The sequence below is a fragment of the Crocodylus porosus genome, unplaced genomic scaffold, assembly GCF_001723895.1.
Source record: "Crocodylus porosus isolate Cpor-Errol unplaced genomic scaffold, CroPor_comp1, whole genome shotgun sequence".
Classification (NCBI taxonomy): Eukaryota; Metazoa; Chordata; order Crocodylia; family Crocodylidae; genus Crocodylus; species Crocodylus porosus.
In genome coordinates, this window is record NW_017728927.1 from 11,352,759 (window position 1) to 11,375,944 (window position 23,186).

At 45.2% G+C, this 23,186-nt stretch overlaps 2 protein-coding genes across 2 annotated transcripts in view; both read right to left on the reverse strand.

The window, feature by feature from the left end:
* The window catches only part of AP5Z1 (adaptor related protein complex 5 zeta 1 subunit), a 14,929-nt gene extending 10,734 nt beyond the window's left edge, over nt 1-4,195 (reverse strand). The window contains exons 1-2 of the mRNA XM_019542150.1: nt 4,134-4,195; nt 5-163 (exon numbers count right to left, since the gene is read on the reverse strand). Of these exons, the coding sequence (XP_019397695.1) occupies nt 5-163; nt 4,134-4,195 (221 nt within the window). The remainder of the gene's footprint in view (nt 1-4; nt 164-4,133) is intronic.
* Nucleotides 4,196-8,331: 4,136 nt separating this feature from the next.
* The window catches only part of FOXK1 (forkhead box K1), a 58,463-nt gene continuing 43,608 nt past the window's right edge, over nt 8,332-23,186 (reverse strand). The window contains exons 5-9 of the mRNA XM_019542151.1: nt 21,738-21,931; nt 19,897-20,063; nt 18,894-19,175; nt 16,383-16,607; nt 8,332-13,995 (exon numbers count right to left, since the gene is read on the reverse strand). Coding sequence (XP_019397696.1) covers nt 13,778-13,995; nt 16,383-16,607; nt 18,894-19,175; nt 19,897-20,063; nt 21,738-21,931 — 1,086 coding nt within the window. The 3' untranslated portion in view covers nt 8,332-13,777. The remainder of the gene's footprint in view (nt 13,996-16,382; nt 16,608-18,893; nt 19,176-19,896; nt 20,064-21,737; nt 21,932-23,186) is intronic.

Consider the following 23,186-nt stretch of genomic DNA (forward strand, 5'->3'; position numbering starts at 1 on the left):
GCACCGGGCCTGCCGCAGGAGACTCTGGGCGGCCGCCGCAAACATCCCGGAAGCCGGGGAAGCCTTTCGCCGCGCACTTCCGGCCGGCGGGTCCGCTCCCGAAAGGTTCCGGACGGCAACGCGGTTTCGCCGCGCGGGGTTCCGGAGCGCGTCCGCGGGAGGCCTGGATGACGGAGCGGCCAGGGGGAGGGGTGGCGGGGGCCACTGGCCCTTGACGCCTTCTCCCACAGCTCCGCGCAGCAGCCCGCCTGCCTTAGCCTGACGAGGGGCCAGGCTGGACACGGGCTGGGCTCCTTGCCGTCTCCCCCCGTCGCCCGAGGAAGACAACAGGGCTGGCGGGGCAGCTGGGACGCAGGCGCGCTACAGCGGGTCCCACGCCACACCCAAGGACCGACCTCGCCGGGGGTAGCAGGGCGTCGCGGCGAGGAGGGTCGAGCTTGCGCCATCTTTCCTCGGCCCACCGCGGAGCGGGGAGAAGCCTCGAACGAGCCGCCGGGCCCAGAGCACCTTACCCCCGCGGGGGATCCTGGAATCAGCTCTTGGGAAACTAGGCTTTGGTCCAGCACCTGCCACCGGGAAGGAGCTTCTTGCGTCGTTGCGTCCGAACTAGTTCCACACACGAAACGATCGTGTACAATGAACGAAAGAAAGATCTTTTGCACCCAAGGCGTAATTAAAGTCTTGGAGGAAAGGTGCAGGAGCAACTATTGAACGTGGGCGTTCAGGGGGCAGCCTCCGAAACAACTGCCTAGACTGCCAACGCTGGAGGCTGCGAGGGGAAAAAGCCCTCGTCATAGCCTGTTCGCTCTCACTTCATGCGTCCACCGTCTGCCTTTGTGTGACACAGGCTACAAGGCAAGATGGACCTCTGGTCTGACCCAGTAAACGGCAGTTCTCACATCCGACCCCCGACATTCATAAACCGTTTGTCTGCAAGGGGCCATACTCTTGACTTGCTTCGTTCAGTCATAGTCAAATTCAAACCCAGCGCCTTGGAGGGGATTTGATGAGTGATGTTTCACTCAGGCCCCCTTTTCTATCACAACACACGCATACAGAGTGCAGAAATAATGCCTACAGAAAATGCATCTGTGTGGCCCAGCTTTTACAGAGCCCGGTTTTTAAAAATGGGATGCTGGCAGAAGCTGTTAGCCTTTCCCATGAACCGTTCAAAAACGACGTGCTTTGAAAAGGGCAAAGTCTGTTAAAAATAGGCTGCTCAGCAGGCTGCCTTCATCGTTCCCAAAAGGTTAAAAAGGCATTAACATTTCCCCATCAGAAACATCCCTCCTTCTGACTACTAATAAGCCCGGAAGGTTTTACTGCAGTGCTTGGCATCAATCTTTCAGCAGCAAGGGATGATACCACAAAAATTTGGCTCCTTCGCCCTTGGGTATTGAGTGCCCTGAGCCCACTGGCATAAAGTTCTTCAGAGACCCTGACCAGCAGTAGTTTGCACTTGCCTATTAGTCACTGAGATGCCAGCTCACACCTGCCCCTTGGAACAAGAAGTATCCATCAGGGTTGTGGTGTCACAGCAGTCAGTCATGCAGAAGCAGAGGGCCTACTGATGTAGATTCAGATGGTCCCAAGCTCAGTTTCCCTCTGCCTGTAATAATGATGCATTGAACTTGTCCGATGTACTTTGCTACAAAGGCCAATGAAGATGGCATGTGACATCAAACAGAAAGCGCCTTACAACTGGATTTCTGTTGCCATTGGGTTTGCTAATCTGGATGAAATTTTTAACACCCAGAACAGCCAGTCAAGATATGGCTACATGACTAGGGAATCTGCTCGAAGTCAGTGGAGGTCTCAAAGATATTCATATTTAATTCTGAAACTCAAAGCCAATGAGTTGATTAATTGAAATGATGGTTTGGAAAAAAAGAAGGTGCAGTTGAAATAAAGTGCCAAGGGACGCAAAACAGGCAGTAAGAATTATCCAGCCTCTGCAGGGGAAGAGTCAGAAACCTTTCCTGCCCTCGTATAAATTTTTAAAGTTAAAAATACTCCAATTTGTAATTTTCAACAGCAAATGAAATGCTGCAGCACATAGCTAGCAGAAATCCCATGTCAACACTGATGTGAAAAATGTTATAAGCCTGCAGCCCTAGTGTGAGGGGTGGGCTCTAATCAATTGGAAGTGTTATGGATTTTGATTTTAAAAGCCATTTTATTTGTTACTAACAATATGGTAAGGAATTAATGCTCCCAGACAGCATCCTGCCAAATAGTGGAGCTGAATTCAGGGGCACCAGTAGGATGTTTTATGCCCTAGCCACAATCCAACAGGAAAGAAGGGAAACATTTAAATCCTGCATCCTCAAGCTTGGTGCACCTGTTTGTGTCCTTGCATTCAGAGAACATTGCAACAGTCCTTCCCTGCTGTATGGAGGGCACACAGAGGAGCACTGAATTCAAAACAGAAAAACCCTCTGAGATGGCATTTTACAGTAGCAAAAGCTGGGAGGACAGACCAGTCAACCTGACTGGGCATTAACTGTATAGCTGCAAATTCTTGAGCTAGCCACACCTCTAAAATCATTGCAACCTTGATCAAAGCTGTAGCATACACTGGGCCTACGCAGGTGGTTCTTAACAAACATCTGATTAACTCCAAGACACAGGGAAAACCATAAACTCATTGTGATGCTTTTAAGAGCAGTAAGAGCATGTGCCCTGGCCACTCAAAAAAGAGCAAGCGATTTCTGGGCACTTTCTCTTTAATATAGAATTTTATTTCTGGTTATAGAAACAAATGCTAAGAGGAGAAGCAATGACTCCCCGACCACATACATCCATTTAAGGTCATAGATAACAGAACAGTTAAAATAAATGAAAAAAATAGTAGAAATTTAAACCTTTGTTATAGCTTTAAAATATTAACGTTCTGAGACATTAGAAATCACATTCAGATCTCAAAGTACTTTAAAAAAAAAGTATGGCTCCTTATAAAAAAATACTGTATCCCGTTGGACATGAAAATGCAGGCCCCACTCTTGTATGTCATGTTTCCTTCCCACCGTGGTTAACAGCTGCCCTCTGCCCATCACCCAGATAAGTATCCTTGCTTTCTCCATGTTCATCCATGTTTTGTGTACCCAGGCTGTTTCACAGATGGAAATGCTGCAATACGGCTAGGAGAAAAACTGACATCCAGTGCCCTAAGACCTAGCTTTCCCACTTGAGATACTCAACCTGCTTTTTAAAGCGCTGGTTATTAAACAAGTCACTAAAAATACTCTCAGTATCAGCTGTAAAAAGCAAAAGGTTTTGGCAGGATGCGTCTCATCTGGGTAAGAACTGAAACCAAAATGCAAATAGACTTCATCCCACCCACCCCCACCCCATAAAGCTAAGTGCCAAACCCATGCAGAAGGGAAGGGACAAGGATCCTCTCTACATATTTGTGTATAAGGGATGGGTTACAGTTCATTCATCTCAACCCTCTGAGACCCTTATACAACTTGTCCTCCTCATTAAAAACCCACCAGGCTGAACATACATATAGGCTAGGTTAGAGATTTAACAGCTTTCTCGCATCGTTTCCAAATCAGAAGACGTTTTACTGTGTTATTACTGATTATTTGGCATTTTATGGTGTTAATCATAAAAAAAAAAATCTGGCTTATGGCACGTGATGGAAATGCTTTACCTTCCTACGACAGATCTTATCGGTCCTCTGGATACCACAGATGGTTACACATCTCACTGCTCTGGTCGACTGCATGGTAATTGCCAGCTGTGTCACAGGGAGGAGCACTGTGCCAGGAACCCAAGGTGATTTGCTAACTCAAAAGGATTATTGCATTTTATATCACTATTTCATTTCAGTGCATTTCTAAGTATGCTTTTCTGCGTTTACCTGGTTTCTTTTCCTCTAAAAATTTCTCTTCGGACTAACAATACCCTGGTTCCCTGCAACTTTGGAAGCAATTTTGGGGGGATGGGGAGGAGGGGGGAAGGTGAGAAAAGGATGCCCAAATTTATAACTTTGTCTGTTTTTGAATAGGCCGGGGTCACTGTGCCACAGATCTATACCAATGGGGCTTTCGCAGTGATGACAAATGCCTTGTGCACAAGTTCCACTATGTCCCACATTATTGATCCGTGTCCATTTACTATGCTACCTGGCGGCCTTCAAGCTCTTCATGCTGGTGACGACACTGCCGTAAGACGGATGAAATGACATGCTGATACCGCGTTAGCTAAATAAATACTGTTTGACCAGTCCATCTACTTCAACAGCCTGTCCACTTCAAAAGGGCAGCATATCAATCAGTGCCACATCAGGATCTTTTGCATCTGATTTTTAGCAGTGAGGCAGACAGACAGAAGAGGATTATATTGTTTTGTATTTAAATCCTATTTATTTTTTCAGGAACCCAGAGACATTTCTCTTCAAACAAAGCCTCTAGCTTTTAATGAAAGCTCTGCTTTAAACTAAGTTTTCAGTTGAGTCAAATGAAGTACAAGGAGGTACAAAACTTGTTCTAGGAACCCGATCTCAAATTAGACCCAAAATGCTGGCTCCAAGGTGATTTGCTGTTACCTCTAGGGAAATCAACAGAAGTTGTGAAGGAGCTGCCACATATACAGGCTGAAGTTTGGCTGTTGCTGTAGCTTGCCTCCCTTGGAATAGGACAGGAAAACCTCTGGCTTCTTCCATTGCACATACTGCCATGGTTACCCCCTTTTGGTCATCTTCAAATCAAAAACAGCACCTAAAAATCAGCCAACAGATCCTGATAGCCAACAGAAACCAAGACAGAGCTTTTAGCCTGGGCTCTCCAAGAAATTTAATGAAATCTTACTCTAAAGAGATGTCTCTGAAGCAGCTTCTTTCCAGGTCTCCAGCCCTAACTTAGGAAACACTAAAGTAGATCAAAATACATTCATCTGCTTTATGCATGTGACCTCAGTAGAACTGCAGTAGGGATGAAATCTGGCCCACGAGGATTAGTTTACCATTAGTGAATGGCAAAGGATGAGGAATCCTACTTACATTGTATTCAAGAGCTCCCACGCCTCCGGCTTGTGGGGAATCAGAATATCACAAAGCGATCTCCCCAGGGCAGAAGGGAAAAAAAGAACAGAAAGGAAGAAGCTACACCCTCTCAGAGCACCGTAGCAACTTGTCCCGAAGAAGCACTGTAGCTTCCCAAATGCAGTTCCTTTCATGGCTGCATGCTTTGCTCAGACTCAGCTGCAGAGGCTGGAATCGGAGAGAAGACGGACAAAGACGACACTGCATGTCTCCCCACACACTGACAGACTAGCCTAATATCCTGAGTCACTGTCTTTGGGACTGCTTGTTCTAAACCTTCCAACAATGCATCACCAGAAGATATCGGATATAAAGGTTATAACTGTGCTGACCCAAACAGCAAAAGCAGTCAGTGTGGTAGGGGCGATATCTTCTATTAAACCAACTAGATAGTTGTAAAAATTTTTCTCTTTATTTGCAAGCTTTCAGGCTCATGTGCCCATCCTCAGGCAAAGACTGTAACATTTCTCCCAGGTAGAAATGAAACTATATTGCACAGGAGAGCTGGAGGGTGCTGTAAATTCTCCTGGCTGGAAAAGTTTGTTTTATGCAAATTAAGGTTAGGTAAAAGCTGGAACAGTCTGTTCACCTCAAAGATGCCTGATGGCAAGCCAGATGTTGAATTATGGTTCTTTCTTGTTGTTGATGTTTCCCATTTCAGAGGAGGACTGGTGATGGAAAAGTTCTCCTGGGCACGGCAGGAGTCTGCCCTGTCCTGTTGTGTTGAGGCTGCTCTGTAAGTATGCAAATTTGGCTCGAAAACCATTCCTGAGACAACATTCTCCTTTGCCTGAGGAAGGGCACATGAACCCCAAAGCTTGCAAATAAAAGCGTTTTTTTTTTTGTAACTACCTGGTTGGTCTAATAAAAGAGATGACCTCTACCACAGACTCCAAAAGAAGATATGCTGCAGACAAACTTAGCCAGCCTGATTTCCTACTTGTGGGGAGAGAGTCTTGTGATGCAGGAGGAGAATCTCTAAAGGAACTCTGGGCCTGGGTTTCCTAAACCACAGCTAAGGGACAAGCTTTCAATCTTCCCCATTCCCATACTGTTAGGAGTGCCACTTCAGGGCCTTGCCTGCTGGCAGAACATCTCACAATGGTGTAGCTGTGCGATATCCTAATGTGACGATGCCAACTGCAGAACTCTTACAAGAGTGAGATACTAGTACCAAATTGGCCCACCTGCCCTTTTAAGAGGGATGAGATGTAGAGGGATGGACTCAAGCCACCCTCTACAGGCTGCCCACATCCTGAATTAAAGCAAAGGACGTTATTCTCCTGGAATTACTGCTGCGCACCAGAACTTACCCATCTGTTGTGTAACGTACCATTTACACTCTTAAGGGAATAATTACGGACCATTTATATACATACACCCACACACAGTAATAAATATAAATATAAATTTCATGTTTACATAGATAATCAGTACTCTGATATTTTAAACAAATATTTAAAAGGGTTTATTTTGTAGCCATCATACTCCTTTGTCATGTGCCGCTGGCTTGTTTCACTGGAGCAGTCACTTAGGCTCTCATTAGTGAGCTATTGTGACAGAGGGAGATCCAGCCCCACGTTCTGAAAAGTCTCAGACAATGCAGACAAACTGAAACCTTTGCATTTTTGTCTGCTTGTATCATTTTGGAAACTAATCCAATTGTTGTAAATGAAACCTGGTGCTCCTAAAGAGACCTGGTATTTCCCAAATCTCATGCTCAGCCCAAAGAAAACCATTTATAGCCACATTTCAACCCCACTGAAAGACAGCATCTGTAATGGAAAAATCCCTTGGCTGGGGATCTTTACCACTGCTAGCAGTACTATGAGATGTGCACATATGTATATATTACCGTGCACAGAGCATGTTGAGCAGACAGTATGGCTATAGGCCTAACCAGTTGCACTCTTAACAGTCACATATGCAAAGGGGGCATCGTCCCCATGAAGTAACAGCTACCCTGGTCAATGTGAAGGCATGTGAATGGTTTAACATCCTATACATACAAGAAAGCATTGCTTCCCTATCCCAGCATATCCCACAGTCGGGGATCTAGTAGTGTAACAATTTCCTGAAGCCCAACACTTCTCAGCTGGTTCCACTGTAAACTACACCAAGCAGAAGTAGTGTATGCTATAAAACAGCAGCTTCAAGCTAATTTTTTACCCAGAAACAGAACAAACACCACCAAATTAAGTGTTTTGTCCAACTGCAGCTGAGACACAAGAATTATGATAGGCAGTCTCACCACAACCAGGCTATTAATGGGTGGTGTTCAATGATCACATAAACAACTGTAAACCAAAGGGGAAAAAATGTGGTAGGGGAGCCAGAGTGAAAGCTGGCTGGGGATATGGCTGCCAGCGGAGAGCTTGTTCCTGCATGTTAATTAACATTCACAAAGGCAGAAAGCTCAATATACTGTATTATAATGCCAAATGGAAGAAGCTTGTCTTGTCTCCTCTGAAGACTGGTTCTTAATGCCCAGTCCATTAGCAGCAGGATGAAGAAACCTGAAAGGTCTCAAATTAAATAAGAGTCTAAAGTAAAGTTGCACAAGGAAGTAAAAATAGGTTTAACAAAGCAAGAAAAAACTTCAGAATTTCTAAAGGCTGCCAATGTTTCCACAACTGCTTTCACTCCACTGTGGGCCTTGTAAGCATTTGCCAGTGTTTGGTGGTACAATTCAGTTTGCTGAAACCTAGCTCTATGCAGTGTAGTTTCTGTCTGCTTATCAGTAACAGGGATTCCCAGTCTAGGATGTAACCATTCAAAGAGTGCTGGGTTTGAAGGAGAAGCTCCTGATCACAAAGGAAATATGCAAAACTAAAGCTATTTCTAGTTTAATTCTTTTTACTGCATCTGCTGTGCAGGCTCCATGCAGTTCACAATGGGAGAGCTCCCTCGTATTCAAACATTCATATGCATGCCACAGCATATTACAGGCAACATTGGGGCTGCATTGCAAAAGGGCTGCATTAGGGAAAAAAAATTCTTATTGCCTCCAAGAAAGGCTGCAACTCCAGCATGAGTACACCCAGGACTCCAGAGACAATTTGCCATGTCACACCATGGGCAAGTAAAGGTCAACAGCCCTGACTTGAGTAGATTCAAGTCCTAACATAATATTTTTAAACTTAAAAAAAATATACATATATATGGGTAGAATAAAACAAAGGAAAAAAGGGTTGCGACAGCTTCAGTGCATTTGTGCTTATTCAAGCAATAAAAGCTGATGCACTGAGAACACAGACGATTAAGTAACATGCAAAATCAAATTAAAGCTACTACTCCTATGCAGTTTATTAGCAAAGGTTAATAACTCAGCCATTTACATTCTCTAATGATGACCCATATTATCCAGCAATCACCTGGATCAACTACTAGGACTTTTCCAATTAAAAAATGGGAGCCGTTTGCAGCATGGGTTGCAGGAGCACAGGAAAAGATCTGGCCTCATTTAATTATTTCTCTGCTCCCATAATATTCGAGACAGCTCTGAGTGCATGTCTCTCAGGACAACACTTCACAGAATAATCTGCAGCCAGCGGCAGAATCTCTTAAGTGACAAACATAAAATTGAAACATGGCAGAATATAATATCAGCTGGTTACCATTGCCCCAGCTCCAGACCTTTTCGGAGCTCTGAGAATCCCAACTGTGTTTTCATCACTTAGTTATCTCCCAGCCTTGACTTGGGCAGATCTCTGCTTTCACCAGGGAACAAACACACCACCACTACCTGCAGCACTGCCAGTCCCTACTGGCCCAAGAAATAAAAAGAGGATTGAGGGCCATGAACTTTATCCTCATGTGTGGCAGTGTACTGTTGCATCAGCAAATCAGGCCAAATCTGCACTTGCAATAAAAGAGACTTTGCATTACAGCAAATTCTAGCCAAAACTTTTGCTTTAGGAAAAAAGTGTGAGCCAGATATGATTTTCAAATAAATCCATCAAAATGACATCAAGAACAATCAGTGTCTGCAATCCAAGCACTGCACTAAGGCTTGAATAAGTCACTCTAACGGCCTCTAATCCAAGTCAATTTGACCCATCTCTTCATTCAGGCTGAAAAAAATGCAAAAAGGAAACAGTTGATTTGTAAAGTTCTTTCTATGCTAAATTGTTTCAAACTGCTTGAAGCAAGTAAGATGTATATATTTTTAAACTGCCTGGTATAACCTTTGTTACACAGATACCACAGTAGATGCCAAAATTTAACTGAGTTTTTGCAAAATATAATAAAAGGATGTTAATGCAATCACTAGATGAAAAAAGAGACAGTGGAGTTTCTGGAAATTAGGTTCTCAAAGCTCTATATAAATGTTAAAACTAAATGTCCTCAATGCATCCTTATCACACAGCTGTAATGCCCCCAAGAGAAAGAAAGCCTGGTGATGTAATACTGGCTTTCTGCACAAGTATGTGGTAGAGCTTACCTAGCTAAGGTGACAAAATGAGAAAAGGGGCTGAAATGTAGGCAGACCTCTCTCCGAAGTTTCAACAGAAGAGCTCATTAAAATTAGGTTTCAGCCTTACAAAAACCTGACAGCTTCCATTTTCAAAGAGAGGAGTCTAAAACACAGATACAGTCTTTTGTACGATTCTATAGGACTCAGAGAGCGAACACGGTTTTAGTTTCAAGTCAATCACTAAGGTACATTGAATATTCTGCGAAGGATAATCCAAGTACAGGATGGTATGTTCAGTATACCAGAATGCACCTTCACAGACACAATGGAGGAGCAGGAAATTGCCACTTCTTATTCCAAGGACTTTGCAGCCTTCCTAGAAAATCACTGTAATCTCACTGACTTGAAAAGCAGCAGAAATGTGGTATAGGACCATGCCTGGATCTGACACGGACAATAGCAATAAAGAGCCAAAGCATAGGGCATTGTTTAAAAAGGGAGAAGCGAGTCTGTTGGGTACCATGTTGGCTGGAGAGCTCAGGGAAAAAGGTCATCAAAATGAAGTCACTTCCAACTAACACATGGGGTTCACCAAACCCCTGTAAACTCATGATAGATGGACTCCATATCTATCGCTCAACACTTCCAGCCTCAATTCTGCACACCTAAAAGGAAGCAGCAACACAACCCATTTTCATTATATTGGTTATATACAATCAGCAGAGTAAGACAATTATTAACAATGGGAGAGCAAGAGACAGAATTGCTATGATTAAGGAATAAGGTTAATTAGCAAGGCAGATTTCATTTAGAAAGTAAAGCTATGAAGATAGGCATGGAACAGTGCATAGTTTTATTGTTGGTGGATTGGCAGGGAAAGGGAGTACTATAAGTCATTATTTCCATCACCTCCCTGTTTTGGTTTTCCCATGCTTTATTTAATTTTAACATGCTGACAAAACTGTTAAAGGGGATGCAAATTCATGTCTGGTTTTGAGATGCTGCCTTGGCAGGGATGGACTAAGATAATGTACTAGGCTGATTCCTTCTCTCATTTGTACGTTTCCTTTTAAAGCCAAAACTGCAGCAAAATTACCATTAATAACAGAAGTGGGCAGCATTGTGGGATAGGCAACATGATAAAGAATTAGCTTGGAGGCCCGAAATGAGAAGTAAACAAACACCCTGTCATCTGCTCCTCCAAAAAAAAGGGGAAGGGGGACAATTTTTCCACAGCTCTCTACAGGCTCCTGGATATGAACTGTTATTTTAACTTGTGCAGGCCCCACTGCAGCCAAGCCACAACTAAAGGCCTGGCAAAGGAAGGACTCATCTGCAAATGACACGAATCCTTCCTGCAGCAGAAGGGGAGCATGCCAGAGCAGTGAGGAACAAAGTGGAGCACACTGACTGCATAAACCAAAAGGTCCCAGGCATCTAGGAGCAGAACAAATGAGAATATTTAACTTCTCGTCTACTAGCAGGTTGGCCACGAGGCGTGTCCTGAGCCACAGACAGACTGGGAAAGTGTTATGCTGCCCTAAAGGCTGAAGGGACAAATCTATACCCTGAACTTGCAGATGATGGTTGAGTGTTTACGGTGACTCATGGAAATACTCTGTGCCAACTCCTCCATTGGTGTAAACACGCGTGACTTCACAAACTGCAACGGTGCTGTGCTATTTTATGGCAGCTCAGGGCTCCATCCTGTCTGTTTACAGATCACTTCAAAGGAAAATAAGCCACCAAGGACATCACCTTCTCAGACCCTGAATGCACCATGATTCATCTGACCCGTTACAAATCCTATCAGGTCTTCTTAACTAGGAAGACTCCTAACTGCAGAGGTGCGCTGAAGGTCCAGGCCCCAGCAACAGTGGAGTTACTCACAGGTTGTAATGTCACAATTACACTGCACAGCACTGATCACCATGCCCTGTTTCTGAGTCCATGACAACGCAACCTTCTCTCAGATTTCTGCCTTTGAGCAAACAGTAACATTAGATTCTCGTGGTTACAAACCCAGCCAGCATCCTAAAAAGCAAAATGGAAGTTGCAGACTGGCTTGCTGTGATACTTTTGCAAATTGTAAGAGTCTCCCCCTCCCCACCTTGTAAAAACAATTCAGTGGACTAACATCCAGAGTGACCACTCACTGCCACAGACATGCACCCAAGTTAGGACAGCCAAAGTGAAGATGCCCAACTGTCCTGAATGCTTTCTCTAAACAGCACAGGCTCAGGAAATGTATCCTCTTTTTTCAGGAAGGTCCTTTTGTGAGAGAACAACAAACTTGCTCCTCTTTCTTCCAGGCAGTGAATCTCAGCCACAGAACAAGGCTTGGCAAACAGAAAGGAAGCCTAGAAGAGAACAAGTGCTGCCTGTTGGCTGTTCATATTGCTCCTGCATTGGCCTCCTACTCAGGATTTTAGCAGACACTTAACAGTTCAGCTTTGCTCCCTAATACCTGTGACCACAAGTACTATGGATATGAGTGGCATCGTCTTCAGTATCTTAAGGAAATCTCTTCCCATGGAAAAGTTCCCCTCTGAGCTTGCAGCTCTCTGCTCCATAACAGCACTGCCAGTTTGGATTTTACAGCAAGGTGATAATGTTGCACCACATCAATGCTAGCAGAACTAGACCCCTCAAGACATGCCCCCCTGCTGCTTCACCACTACCACAGCTATCAGCAGGACTGTTAAGTTAAAGAGTCTTTGGTGGTTAGCCAGAAAACACGATAGCAAAGGGGGCTGGAATCGAACCCACGCAAACATTGATTCTATTTCCCCGCCCAAACACAACATGTCATGCACTGCACCCTTCCTCCACAAATGCTTTGAGTGCCTCAGAAACCAGTGGAGATGGTGGGACTGCACTTGTTTTTAGAGGTACACTCAGAAAAGAGTCTGATAGATCCAACTCTTAATTAAGACATTCTTAAAAGGAAAAAAAAAAAGTCTCCCTTACTCCTGGCCAGCCCTAGCAAAGATGGTGGGACAGCTGGTCCTTTGCCTCTTACTGCATCTCTGGAGTGTGGGCCAAAAGAAAATCTCCAACATGGCTAATTTTCCCTCCCACCACACAGAAGTGGGGCTTCCATTCTCTTGGTTGCCATTAGTTTATGTGATTCATATTCAATACTGTCTAGAAGCCTTATTGCCCCTCACCCCTAGAATTTAACCTCACTGTGTCAGCAGCAGATTATGGGACTCTGAGTGTAACCCTTTTCCAGCTATATCAATGTCAACTCCGAGCTTCAACACAACCCCAGGCTGGTGGCCTCTGGGCACCTGGTTTTCAGGACAGAGGATCATACTGCCAAGAGATGAGAGAGAGGTAACTTCAGTGCAGAAGGCCAATTTAGTTCTCTCTTAGATTAACAGGGAAGGTGGTAAATCTCATTATGAACAAACCACACTGCTCCCAAATGGAAAAATAGGAACTAGAAAAATCAAACATACACAGAACCATTCAGAGGTACCCTTCCTCATGTGGTCTGCAGTCACCATGACATTTTGTCCAGGAGTCCAGAGAAGATGATGAATAACTGTGAGAAACCCCTTGTTTTTCCTTTCTATACAGGAATCAAATGAATACAGCTCCTCCAACTTCTTTCTTTCCCTCAAAGGGAATGAAGAAAATCTGCATTTTGAAGATCCAGCTGGTTGAGCCCTGGAGCTCCCATCCCAAATCCTCACATAAATAAACATTCATATTAATGATGTTTCAACTTAAAAATCATTCTGGGGTTTTTTTTTGTTTTTTTCAGTTTGGTACCACTTTAATGCTGTTATGAGAAGCTGCACCCATTTTTCAGCACTGATCACCCTGGGGGGCTACTGGAAATGGTCCTCGGTTTCAAAGCTCTGAGAAGCAGAGTATTAAGGCATCAGAAATGAGAAGCCTTCTTCTTCCCCAGGGAGCAGATACGTCTATGATGCATTTCTTCAGATGCTGAACTGCAACTCCCATCCCCCTGGAGCAAAAAAAGGGGCAAGATACTTTAAAAATATCCCAGCAGTCATACAATCAGTTGTCTTTTTTTTTTTAATCTAAAAAGAGGGGAAAAAAATCCCATAATTAAAGGCAGAACCAAGTTCCAGGTACAGGTAGTTGGGAAGGTTTTTCTCATTCTTTTTTGGCACCTCGAGGGTCTAAAAGATGGCTGACCTGCCGTTTAAAACCTAATCTTAAAACGAGCTCTTTATTCAGGCTATTGAGGTTGCAGATTGTTTTCTTCTTCGAAAGCTGCTTTCGAGGCTTATGCTGCCCACCCTCATGACATTCCAGCTCTGCCCTCTGGTTCCTCATTCATTGGTTGCCTGTCCTTGTGGGGCTGTAGACGTGATGACCCCAGGTTGAGTGGAGACTGCTCCGCTGGCCTCTTCTATCCGGGGTCTTTTGACATCAGGCTCTCCCGATGATGCTCCTAAGTCTTCGGTCCCTGCCTCGCACACCCGGCTGACTACTACAGGAGTGGATGAGCTGGCCTGGGCTGCAAGAAGCTGCAGCGGGCTTGCGAGAGCTGGGGAAAGGGAGAGAACAGGATTAATTTGGCAAAGGCACTAAAATATTTGCTGCTGTACAATAAACCTGAAGCCTGCTGGAGAGGGAGGTGATCTGGCAGATATGTAAATTCATCAGCAATTTACCAAAAAAAAAAAGTTTCTGAGTTTAAGTTCTGCCCAACTTCAGCAAACACTGACATTCTGCCCTTCTCCAGTATCTCCACTGTAGGATCTTCTGCTTTAAAGCCATTAATACACACATCTGAACCCATGTGCTAAGGAAGGGTCTCCAGCCAGGAAACTTGCACTCTTGTGTTACAGCCACTAGACCGTGACGGTGAAGTATTCTGGATCTCTGGCACTGGACAGCAAAGCCATAGTCCAAGGTTCTGACAGGCTGCCATGCTACAGTGCCTTCACCCTGACCTACAGAGATCACTTCAATGGGTGAAATGGCAGTTTGGGCTCCAAAGCTAAGCCCCTACCAAGACTGCCAATGAGAAAGCCAGTTGTATTGGCAGCTTGTATGGTGTGGAAAACTTGTGCAAGGAGAAACATTACACCAAAAACTCTGATGGGGCAAGTGTCATCTGCCTTGTACAAGCAACTGACTGAGGCAGGGAGGTTAAGTAATTTGCCCTCAGCCATGACAGGGTTCTCAGAGCTGGGAGAGCCTAGGATTTCCTGGCTTGCGTGCTGTACTCCAAATACTGACAACCGTCTCCCAGTAACAAACAAAAGAGAAGTGGAGTAACGTACTTTCATTTAAAAGAACTTATTCTTGTACATTCTGCATAAAATTTCTCTAGGGTATAAGGCACAGCAAGAATATGCTTATAGGTTAGCTTCAAAAAGTAAAACCACTTTAAAAATCCAGGTACATGGAGTTCTTGGACTTTATCATGATAGAGAAAGTAGCCAAAGGGGACTCGGAGAGAATGGAATTCATACCAAGAGGAGGTATAGCAAGAGCTGATGTCAGAGGTATGTCCGCTATTAAGGCACACAAATCAGAGCTTCAGGATGGGAAGAGGAACAAAGTTCTTCAAATCCCCACAATTGAAAAGGAAGCCACTTGTCCACAAGGACAAGTAGATGGGGAAGTGACTGATCATGAATTAGAAGAACCATCTTGGTTCCTTAAAAGGGGCTAGAAATCAGAACAAAACAGTAAAAACCCAGGGAACACAAGATGCAGAAAAACCCCCCAGATTTTTCAACTTGGGTACTGTAACCAGCTTCAGGTAGCCTTCTCTGTGCTCCCCTGCCTCAGCACAGACAGTTTATCACCACTTAATTGAAGGCTGGGAGCCATCAGAAGGATTCCAATACTCACTTCTGATTACAAAAAGCAAGACACATTTTAGTGATGTTAGAGTGCCCAAATATAAATGAAGTATAATTGGCAATCAAAAGGTCCTACTTTAACATCTGCATAATGCTATAGCAAAGCAGCATCTATTTCATCTTTTTTTTTTAAGGAAACTTCCACGCAACTAAGACATTACAATGCTGACTGCCCATGAACAGCATAGAAGAGAAGCTGCAATTTTTATACTCTCTTAGGAAGAGGAAGCAGCATCTCACAAAGAACAAGGGTTCTGCCATTAGCAGTCCTCACCCTTTATAGGAGGATGCCTACCATTCTGAGGAACAGCACAGAGAATCTCCCAAGGGGAAAATAAGCTTGGGACTTTTAAAACTAGACTGGACAAATCGCTAGACAAGTTCCTGAGGGGAACAATCCTGCAATGTCAGAAATGATGAAATATGCTTTCTTCTTCCCAGGGTCCATGAATCTATCTTCTTAGGATGGGAAGAGGGGAGGAACCATTATCTTAGATTCTTTGTCCATGACTCAGTGAGAGAGACTGGATGCAAAGCAGACAGTAAAAGAAAGAAGGATATTCTGAGAATAGGATTCAGGGTTTAATAGTGTACTAAGAGTATCAGGGAAGATTTAGTATGTGATACTGAGGGCAAGGGCTGGCTGGTAGAGAAAAACAGGCAGAAGAAATTAGGCTCAAGATGAGCCAAAGATGAAAACCCTCCAGGGAAGGGAAAGAGGGCATAAAGGAACAGATGCATACTTGGGCCATGCATGGACTTTTCAGGGGTAATGTTGCTGCACAAGGCAGAGCTGCTTCATGGTGCGGGGGCAGAAATCAGAGCACTCAGAAATGTACGATAAAAGAAGAACAAACAACCAAGGGATCACAAACAACCAAGGGAGAAGATGATCAGTGGTGCTTTTGGTGCAGAAATCTGTGGAATTTACATCTTGGTGTAAGCATTTCAGTCAGCTGGGGTAACCCCTGGAAAGCTAAGCACTTTAACTGCAGTAGTAGTGCACATTAAACTACGTCTGATAAGGAGGCACAGAGTGTGCTTATACAAGCCATACCGTAAGTGCTGCCAGTGATGCTGTTGGTGGCAACAGCATGCTTCCCATTTTGCGTCACTGCCCGCACAGGTAATTGGTGCTGTCCAAGAGTTACTGGAGTTGCCTGCTGAAGGATGGTGACCGTTTGTCCTGGGACACCCTGAGCCATTTGACTGGCAACAGTCTGAATGACTCGACTGGCAGTGGGTATTGTGGCAAATGCAATCGTCGGCTTCTCATCCAGGCCTGCTTGGACATTGAAAGAGAAAAGATTATTACTCACTTCCTGGCAGGCTTGTGAGCAGACTTCATTTTTGTAACTGTTAGCAGCAGTACCTACCCTGAGGTCAGAAAAGCAGAGATACCCAACTACATACAGCCAGAATTCCCCAAATCTATACTTAGAGGGAATGGAAAGTAATCGCTTCTCAAGCATAGGTCTCAAACAGTAGCACATACAGTAGCAAGGCTGTACAGTATGTGGCACTGCAAACATGTCTGCAGTGGCACAGGCAGTGCGCACTGCTCAAAAGCAGAGCTGGGCCACCTGAAGCCGTGCTCTGGCTGCCGGCCAGGCTCTGCACGACAGAATCACAGCTGCTGTAGCCCTGGGCAGCCCCCAGGTAAGGCTGCAGTGGCCAGTCCAGTGCCAGCCCCAGCCTCCCCTATCCCACTCAGGATAACTTGCTGTGCATCAAAGTGCACATGGCACAGGCATTCCCAGGAACAAGTAGCTGTGGTGCAAGCTGCGGCGCCACTACTCGTCTCCAGGGAACCAAATGTCCACACTCGTTTGGATGCGCCCACTGACTCCAAGGGGTAGATGACATGGGTGGTACTTGGGGTTTGATCCTGTGATATTAGAGCCCAAAACTCTTTAAGCAGGGTCAGGCCCTAGAAGGTGCATTGTCTGAGAGTCAATTCACCCAGTAGGATCAGGTTTCTGAAGGCAGTGGTTCTCTCATCCCATTCACTAGGGAAAGAACACTGCAACTGGGGACATAAGGAAAGTGACAGGTACTTACTCTGGGGAACAAATTATTATTCTGAAGCCTTTCAAACTCTGCAGCCATCTTTAATGATGATTCCGCAAGGTTTCTAGTTGCGCATATCACACGCCCCTGCTTCCCATAAAACCGTTTCCCCAGTGCTAAGGACAGACTTTCCCTTTGAAGACCTGTATGGGGCAAAAAACTATTTTCCCCCTGATTCTTTGAGTTACAGGTACCCAACAGCTTTTCCATGGATTACAACCAGTGTAACCTAAACGAGGAGTGTTCCTTGCCTTCACACGAATCCCCTGAGACATAGCAATACACACCATAGTACCAAAGAACTACAGAACATGGCAAGCTGTCACAGATTTCCTTCCCCAAGATTACACAGAGGGCAAGCAGGAGAGTCTGGCATGGAGCAAAATAAGACATCCAACACCAAAGGAAATGCTTAGGGTTTAGTATTACTGTAGGGAAAAGAGTCTTTGTTTCACCCCACCTGCAACTTGAGAGGGTAGAATTCACTCCTGCTGCTCCTATGCCAGGAGTGAATCACCTGTATAGAACACACCTGTACAGCAACAGCATGTAGTTATCACTGAGGGCTGCAGCACAGGATGTGTTGCCTGAGGCACAGCCAAAGGAAAATGATCCCTCTACAATACTAAATTATTAACCAAATCCTTCCCTGTCACTGCAGCGACAGGGAACGGGCAGTGCCCTTATCTGCCAGACCTTCAGCTATGGAAAGTATTCCGGGTATTGTGCATGGAGGTCTGCAATGCTGACTTCTAGGATGTCTTAGGGAAATAATGATCTGTGAACACAGGGGGGCTGAATTCAATGGCCCAGGACACCTTTCCTGTATTCCAAGCTTAGCTCACAGTGCTCATTGAGACCAGAGCCGCCTGTTTAGAAAGACAAAGTGATCCTTAATATAATTCACTTTGTCTTAGAAGAATTGTCAGAAAATTCTCCAAGTGTTCTCTGACTGTTTAGAGGACTTGTCTGACAATTTCTCTAAACAGAGACACTGCATGCACATCAACAAGACTCATTCCCACAAGCTTGCATCCTTCCTCCTTTGCGATACATTTCAGACACCCACAGAGTCCCAAGTATTTAAACAGCCTCTCTGTGTTGCCTTTCAGACCAAGGTCCTAGTTTGGGGTGCTGGGGCTCTGGCTGGCAGAACACCCCCCTTCCGTTTTGTCCAATGTACTCAATGGGGCTTCAGCCCACAAAGGCAATGTAGGGGGACACCAGGACCCCAATAAATATTTCGCTGCTGTATATATAAAGGTTGTCTCCTGGAAAACCCTAGGCAGACTCTTACTCTGTGAAGGCCCCGCAGATCTTGGATCCCCTGCTGATCTAATATGGGAGCTCTGACCCCATTTAAGTGGTATCTAGCGACTGATATTTTAAAGATAAAACACCCAATAAATGCAGCAGCTGTGAACCCCACTCCCTCCCACGTTTCATGCAGGGCGCTGGAAACTTCCTTTGCACAGAGCAGAGAGGAGAAATCAGGTACCTCGATGATCACCAGCTAAGTCCAACACTGCACCGGCTGCTTCGTGAGCGCCGCCTGCCGTGCCCTGGTTTGTCAGTATGTATCCATTAGCGGAGCTGGCAGAGGAGGCCACCACCCTGACCATCGTAACAGTGGGTGCTTGCTGAACTACATGAATCGCATGACCAGAGGGCTGCTGCGAAGTCACTATTGAGGCTGGCATGTAGGCTACCGGCTTTGCCACTAGAGTGGATGGCCGGGGAGGAACAGCCATGATCACTGGCTGGGCACTGACAGGTGAGCCTGAAATGGAAGAGAGATGCCTGTTAGAGTCAGATGGAAAGCAGCCTGAGGCACTGCTGATACATAATGCTCAGCACCTAAGCATAAGGGAGAAGAATCATGGTTTAAAGGCCATGCTGGCCCCCTTCACCCTTACATTTCCTAGCTCCTAGGCAGTGAGGCGGAGGGCCACCGCATGCAGTGTTTATGCTCAGAATGCAAAGCTGTGAGAGGCCTGCACACTCGCAGGGAGTGCTGAGCTCCAAGATCACCACCCTGCAAATCTCTCCCCCACCAGGGCAGAAAAAAATGCCAAGCTCTGTCTCCAACAAATGCTTTTAAGGAGCTAGTCAGAGAGCACTACAGGCACACAGAAGCCTCAAGAGGACAACTGGCCTAAATGGCCAGAGGAGAGGGAACAGTAAAGACTGCAGCATTGTTTACATTTGCCCAGAACAGCAGTAAACTAGACTGAATACTGGTAGCAGTCTGTCACAGCAGCACAAAGCTCCTTTTCCCTATTTTGACACAGCCCCTGGAAGCTGAGGCTAGTAAGAGGCAGGCTCTAAAGCCATCTAAACTTCCTCAGTCTCCAGAGCTAAGGGGCAAGGGATGAATTCGCAATCAGATGCTTCCCTGGCAGGTTGGCATTCCTCTAGCCACCAACATACTTGCAAAGCATTCAATACCATGGCCACCTGCCAAGATGAATGCGCTTTCTTGCAATACAGAGGCTACTTACCAGGCGCGCTTTGTGAATACCGATACTCTGGAACAGAGGCTAACTTTGACCCAAAGTCATGGTCATGTGCAATGGGTGAGCCCTCCCGGGACAGGCACTCTGGAGTCTGTAGGCCACTAGAGTGAGGGGACAGCAGGCCAGGATGAGTTGGGGAGGCAGGGGCACTCCTAGAATGCAGGACACAGTATGAATAGTCAGGCATCTTCTGCACTTACCAAGAACCCATTCACAGAGAGCCAAAGGCATCTCCAACAGCTGGAGCTTCTGCTTCGACAGCACCATGAAACCATTCTTCCCTTGTGTGTACACCCACCCCCGCTCCCTTCACAAGCCCACAGGCCTGACACATGCATGCCAGCACTTTTCTGCAGCCATGACCTGTACCAGGATGAAATCTGACCCTGAAAGGCACAAGTCAACCTTTTTAAATATGTTATTCTAACAAAGGCCCTTTGATTAGCAGAGCCTGACATTTAAAAACATTCGAGAATTTTCCTGATCCTCTGGTGATGTGTAAAAAGGGCTGAATGGGGTAAAAGCCCAGGCCCCCCAGCCCTCTCTGCCATTTCTCTCCTGCTCTTACAGGGGAAGCTGACTACAGAGACACCACCACAATGTACTCTGAAAAAAATATCAAAAATGTTTGCTAACTGTTCAGTTACGGGAACCTCAGGTTTTATTCGCACCTAGAACAGATACAAAGAGCTCAGGAAAAGGTCATCTTCAAGCTGACAGTACCAGGAATTAGGAAATTCTCAGGCATACAAGTGCCACTTAAGTGAATTGCTGTTCAAAAACTCAAGGTAACAACTACAAGCACTTCATTTCCCTTCTGACCAAGAAAGTAGCCAGCCTTGAATGAGAACATTGTTCTAGATGGAGGCATTCAAAAGTTTAAACGCACTAGAAAAAACTGTGTCTTCAAGAAATCACCTCTATAAACAATGCTCCCAAACCCAGACAGGGACAAGCATACTGAAGGCATTCCTAGACTCTCGAGCTAGTGCAGCAATTTAGCAGTCCAACACAGATATTTGAAGACAGATGAGTTTATGGATTTCCAAAGCCTAGGTCCTGCACAGTCATTTCTAGAATCTAAAACTGAAGCGGGCGTGATGTTTAGCTGTCAGGTCTCACAGGATAAACTGATCAGGTGTCACTGGGCTGTGAAGAAGCCTGGCTTGATTTATATTCATTTTAATAGAAAAGGCTTCTGTCAAACAAGTATACTATCTGTGGGCTTCCCATTTCCTTTGACAATCAATAAATACATTCTTCTCTCTCACACTTCATGATGTGGAAGCCACTGGAGATATTGTTTTTCCCTGGTCTCCCATTTTGAGATAACTTTTGGACATATAACAGCTAAGAAGGATATACGGCATTAGGTACATTAGTTAGTGCTTAGCTTCTCTTCTACACATGCCCCACTGGCTGGAGCAATTTCATTTCCTCTCATCTCATGTCTGAATCCCCACTGCTCATAATCATGACAAATAAAGTAATGTCCCCTCAAGAGTCTGGTTCATATATCAGACAGCAATTTCTCATATGACCTCTTGCATATGTGAGCCCAACTCTTCCAAAACCAACAGCTACTGTAGTATACCACTTCTTCCTTTGATACCTGTTCTGCAACTCCTTGCAATTACAGCGAAGACAGATGTATTAACAGTGATCTTATACCCACTAAAAAATAAACTCCAAGCATTCTTCAGGCATATCTAGCCGTGTTACCACTCTAAATCCAATAGAGGAGGACAGATTTATTGCCACGACATACTGGACAACAATTCTTCAAAGGGTTTGGCACAAGAAACAGAAGAGGGGGCAGAACTCACCTGGAGGAGAGGGGTCCAAAAGGTGTCCGAAAGCAGGACACGCCCCTTTGCCTTCGTTTCCGGAATGCCTGCTCCACCAGCTTGGCTTCAGAGGCTGGGTCAATTCGCCAAAAAGAGCCTTTTCCAGGCTCCTCCTGGGAGCGTGGGACTTTAATAAAGTAACGGTTCAAAGAGAGGTTGTGCCGAATGGAATTCTGCCGGGAGGAGAGGAAGAAGCCCGTTACTACACAGCATGGAAATACCATATGAAGGTCAAATGGGCTTCACAGCCAGGGCAGAAGGACAATATTCACCCCCTTCAGAATTGGTCGTAACCAAAAGCAAGCTGTGCATTCAGCAACCTTCACCGGGGCAAGGAAATAACTAGTAAAAACCTGAAGAAGATTACAAATAAGAAGTTTCCATTAACCATGAAGGAAGATGGAGCTGCCTGGGGCCACTTGGACACCTATTCCTTAGCAATACCTCCTAATGATAGTGAGCTCAGCAACTCTTCTGCAGTAAGATATGAAAGTAGATCCTTTCTGAAGGCCTGGACAGTGGAACTGTGCTAGAACGTACTAGTGTACCACAGAGGTGGCCTTTTACATCTTAGGCAAGTGAAAAATTGTGTGTGGCTAAGACATTCACTTACCAAACTGCTCAGTTGTGCTTGAGCAAAGACCACTAGAGGCCGCCACACTCCGCAATAAAAGGGGCTAATTAACACACCTTTAGCCCTGTGGCTCTTCAATCTTTTTACTCTTGAGCCCTCCCTTGGAAAACACCAGCTCCTGGGGATCGCTCCATTTTTGAGCACAAACAGAGTTCTTCCGGGGCCAAGAACTCAGAAAGACCACAACAGGTCAGAACGATTCTAACACTATGGATTTCTATTTGAAATCTCTGGGTTTAATCTTGCGAATTGATTTGGCACCACAGTGTTAACACTGTGTGGCACCCTTGAAAGGACCTCAAGGCATTCTAGTTGAGAATCACTGCGTCAGACTGTCAGCAACCCTATTACCAAACCTATGCAGTTTGGCAGCCACTTGGAATAACATGAACAGTTCCATGTTGGACTATGTTCCACACTGCCTGCCACAGGGCAGAAGAAAGCTACCAAGCCTACGTCTGTGCAAACTCGTTTCTCAACCTTCTTCTACCATGGTGTTTTGTTTTGTTTTTTGCAGCTGTCAAGGAACAAACGTGTTTTAAGAGTGAGGCTGCTGCTAGGGAAAGGAAGACAGCACTTCACCTACCACTGCAAGATGGCTGCAGCAGCTGCTGGTTAACAATGCACAGCAACGCTGTAGTCCAAGTTAAATTCCATATCCAACTGGAACTGCAGGGAAACCAGGGCAGACAGAGTGCATCTGATTATACTGCTAAGTGCAAAAGGCCACGCTACTCCAGAGCACAGGTAACAATGGAATCAGCATCTGCATGCAGTTTTTTGGTGCATGGTGC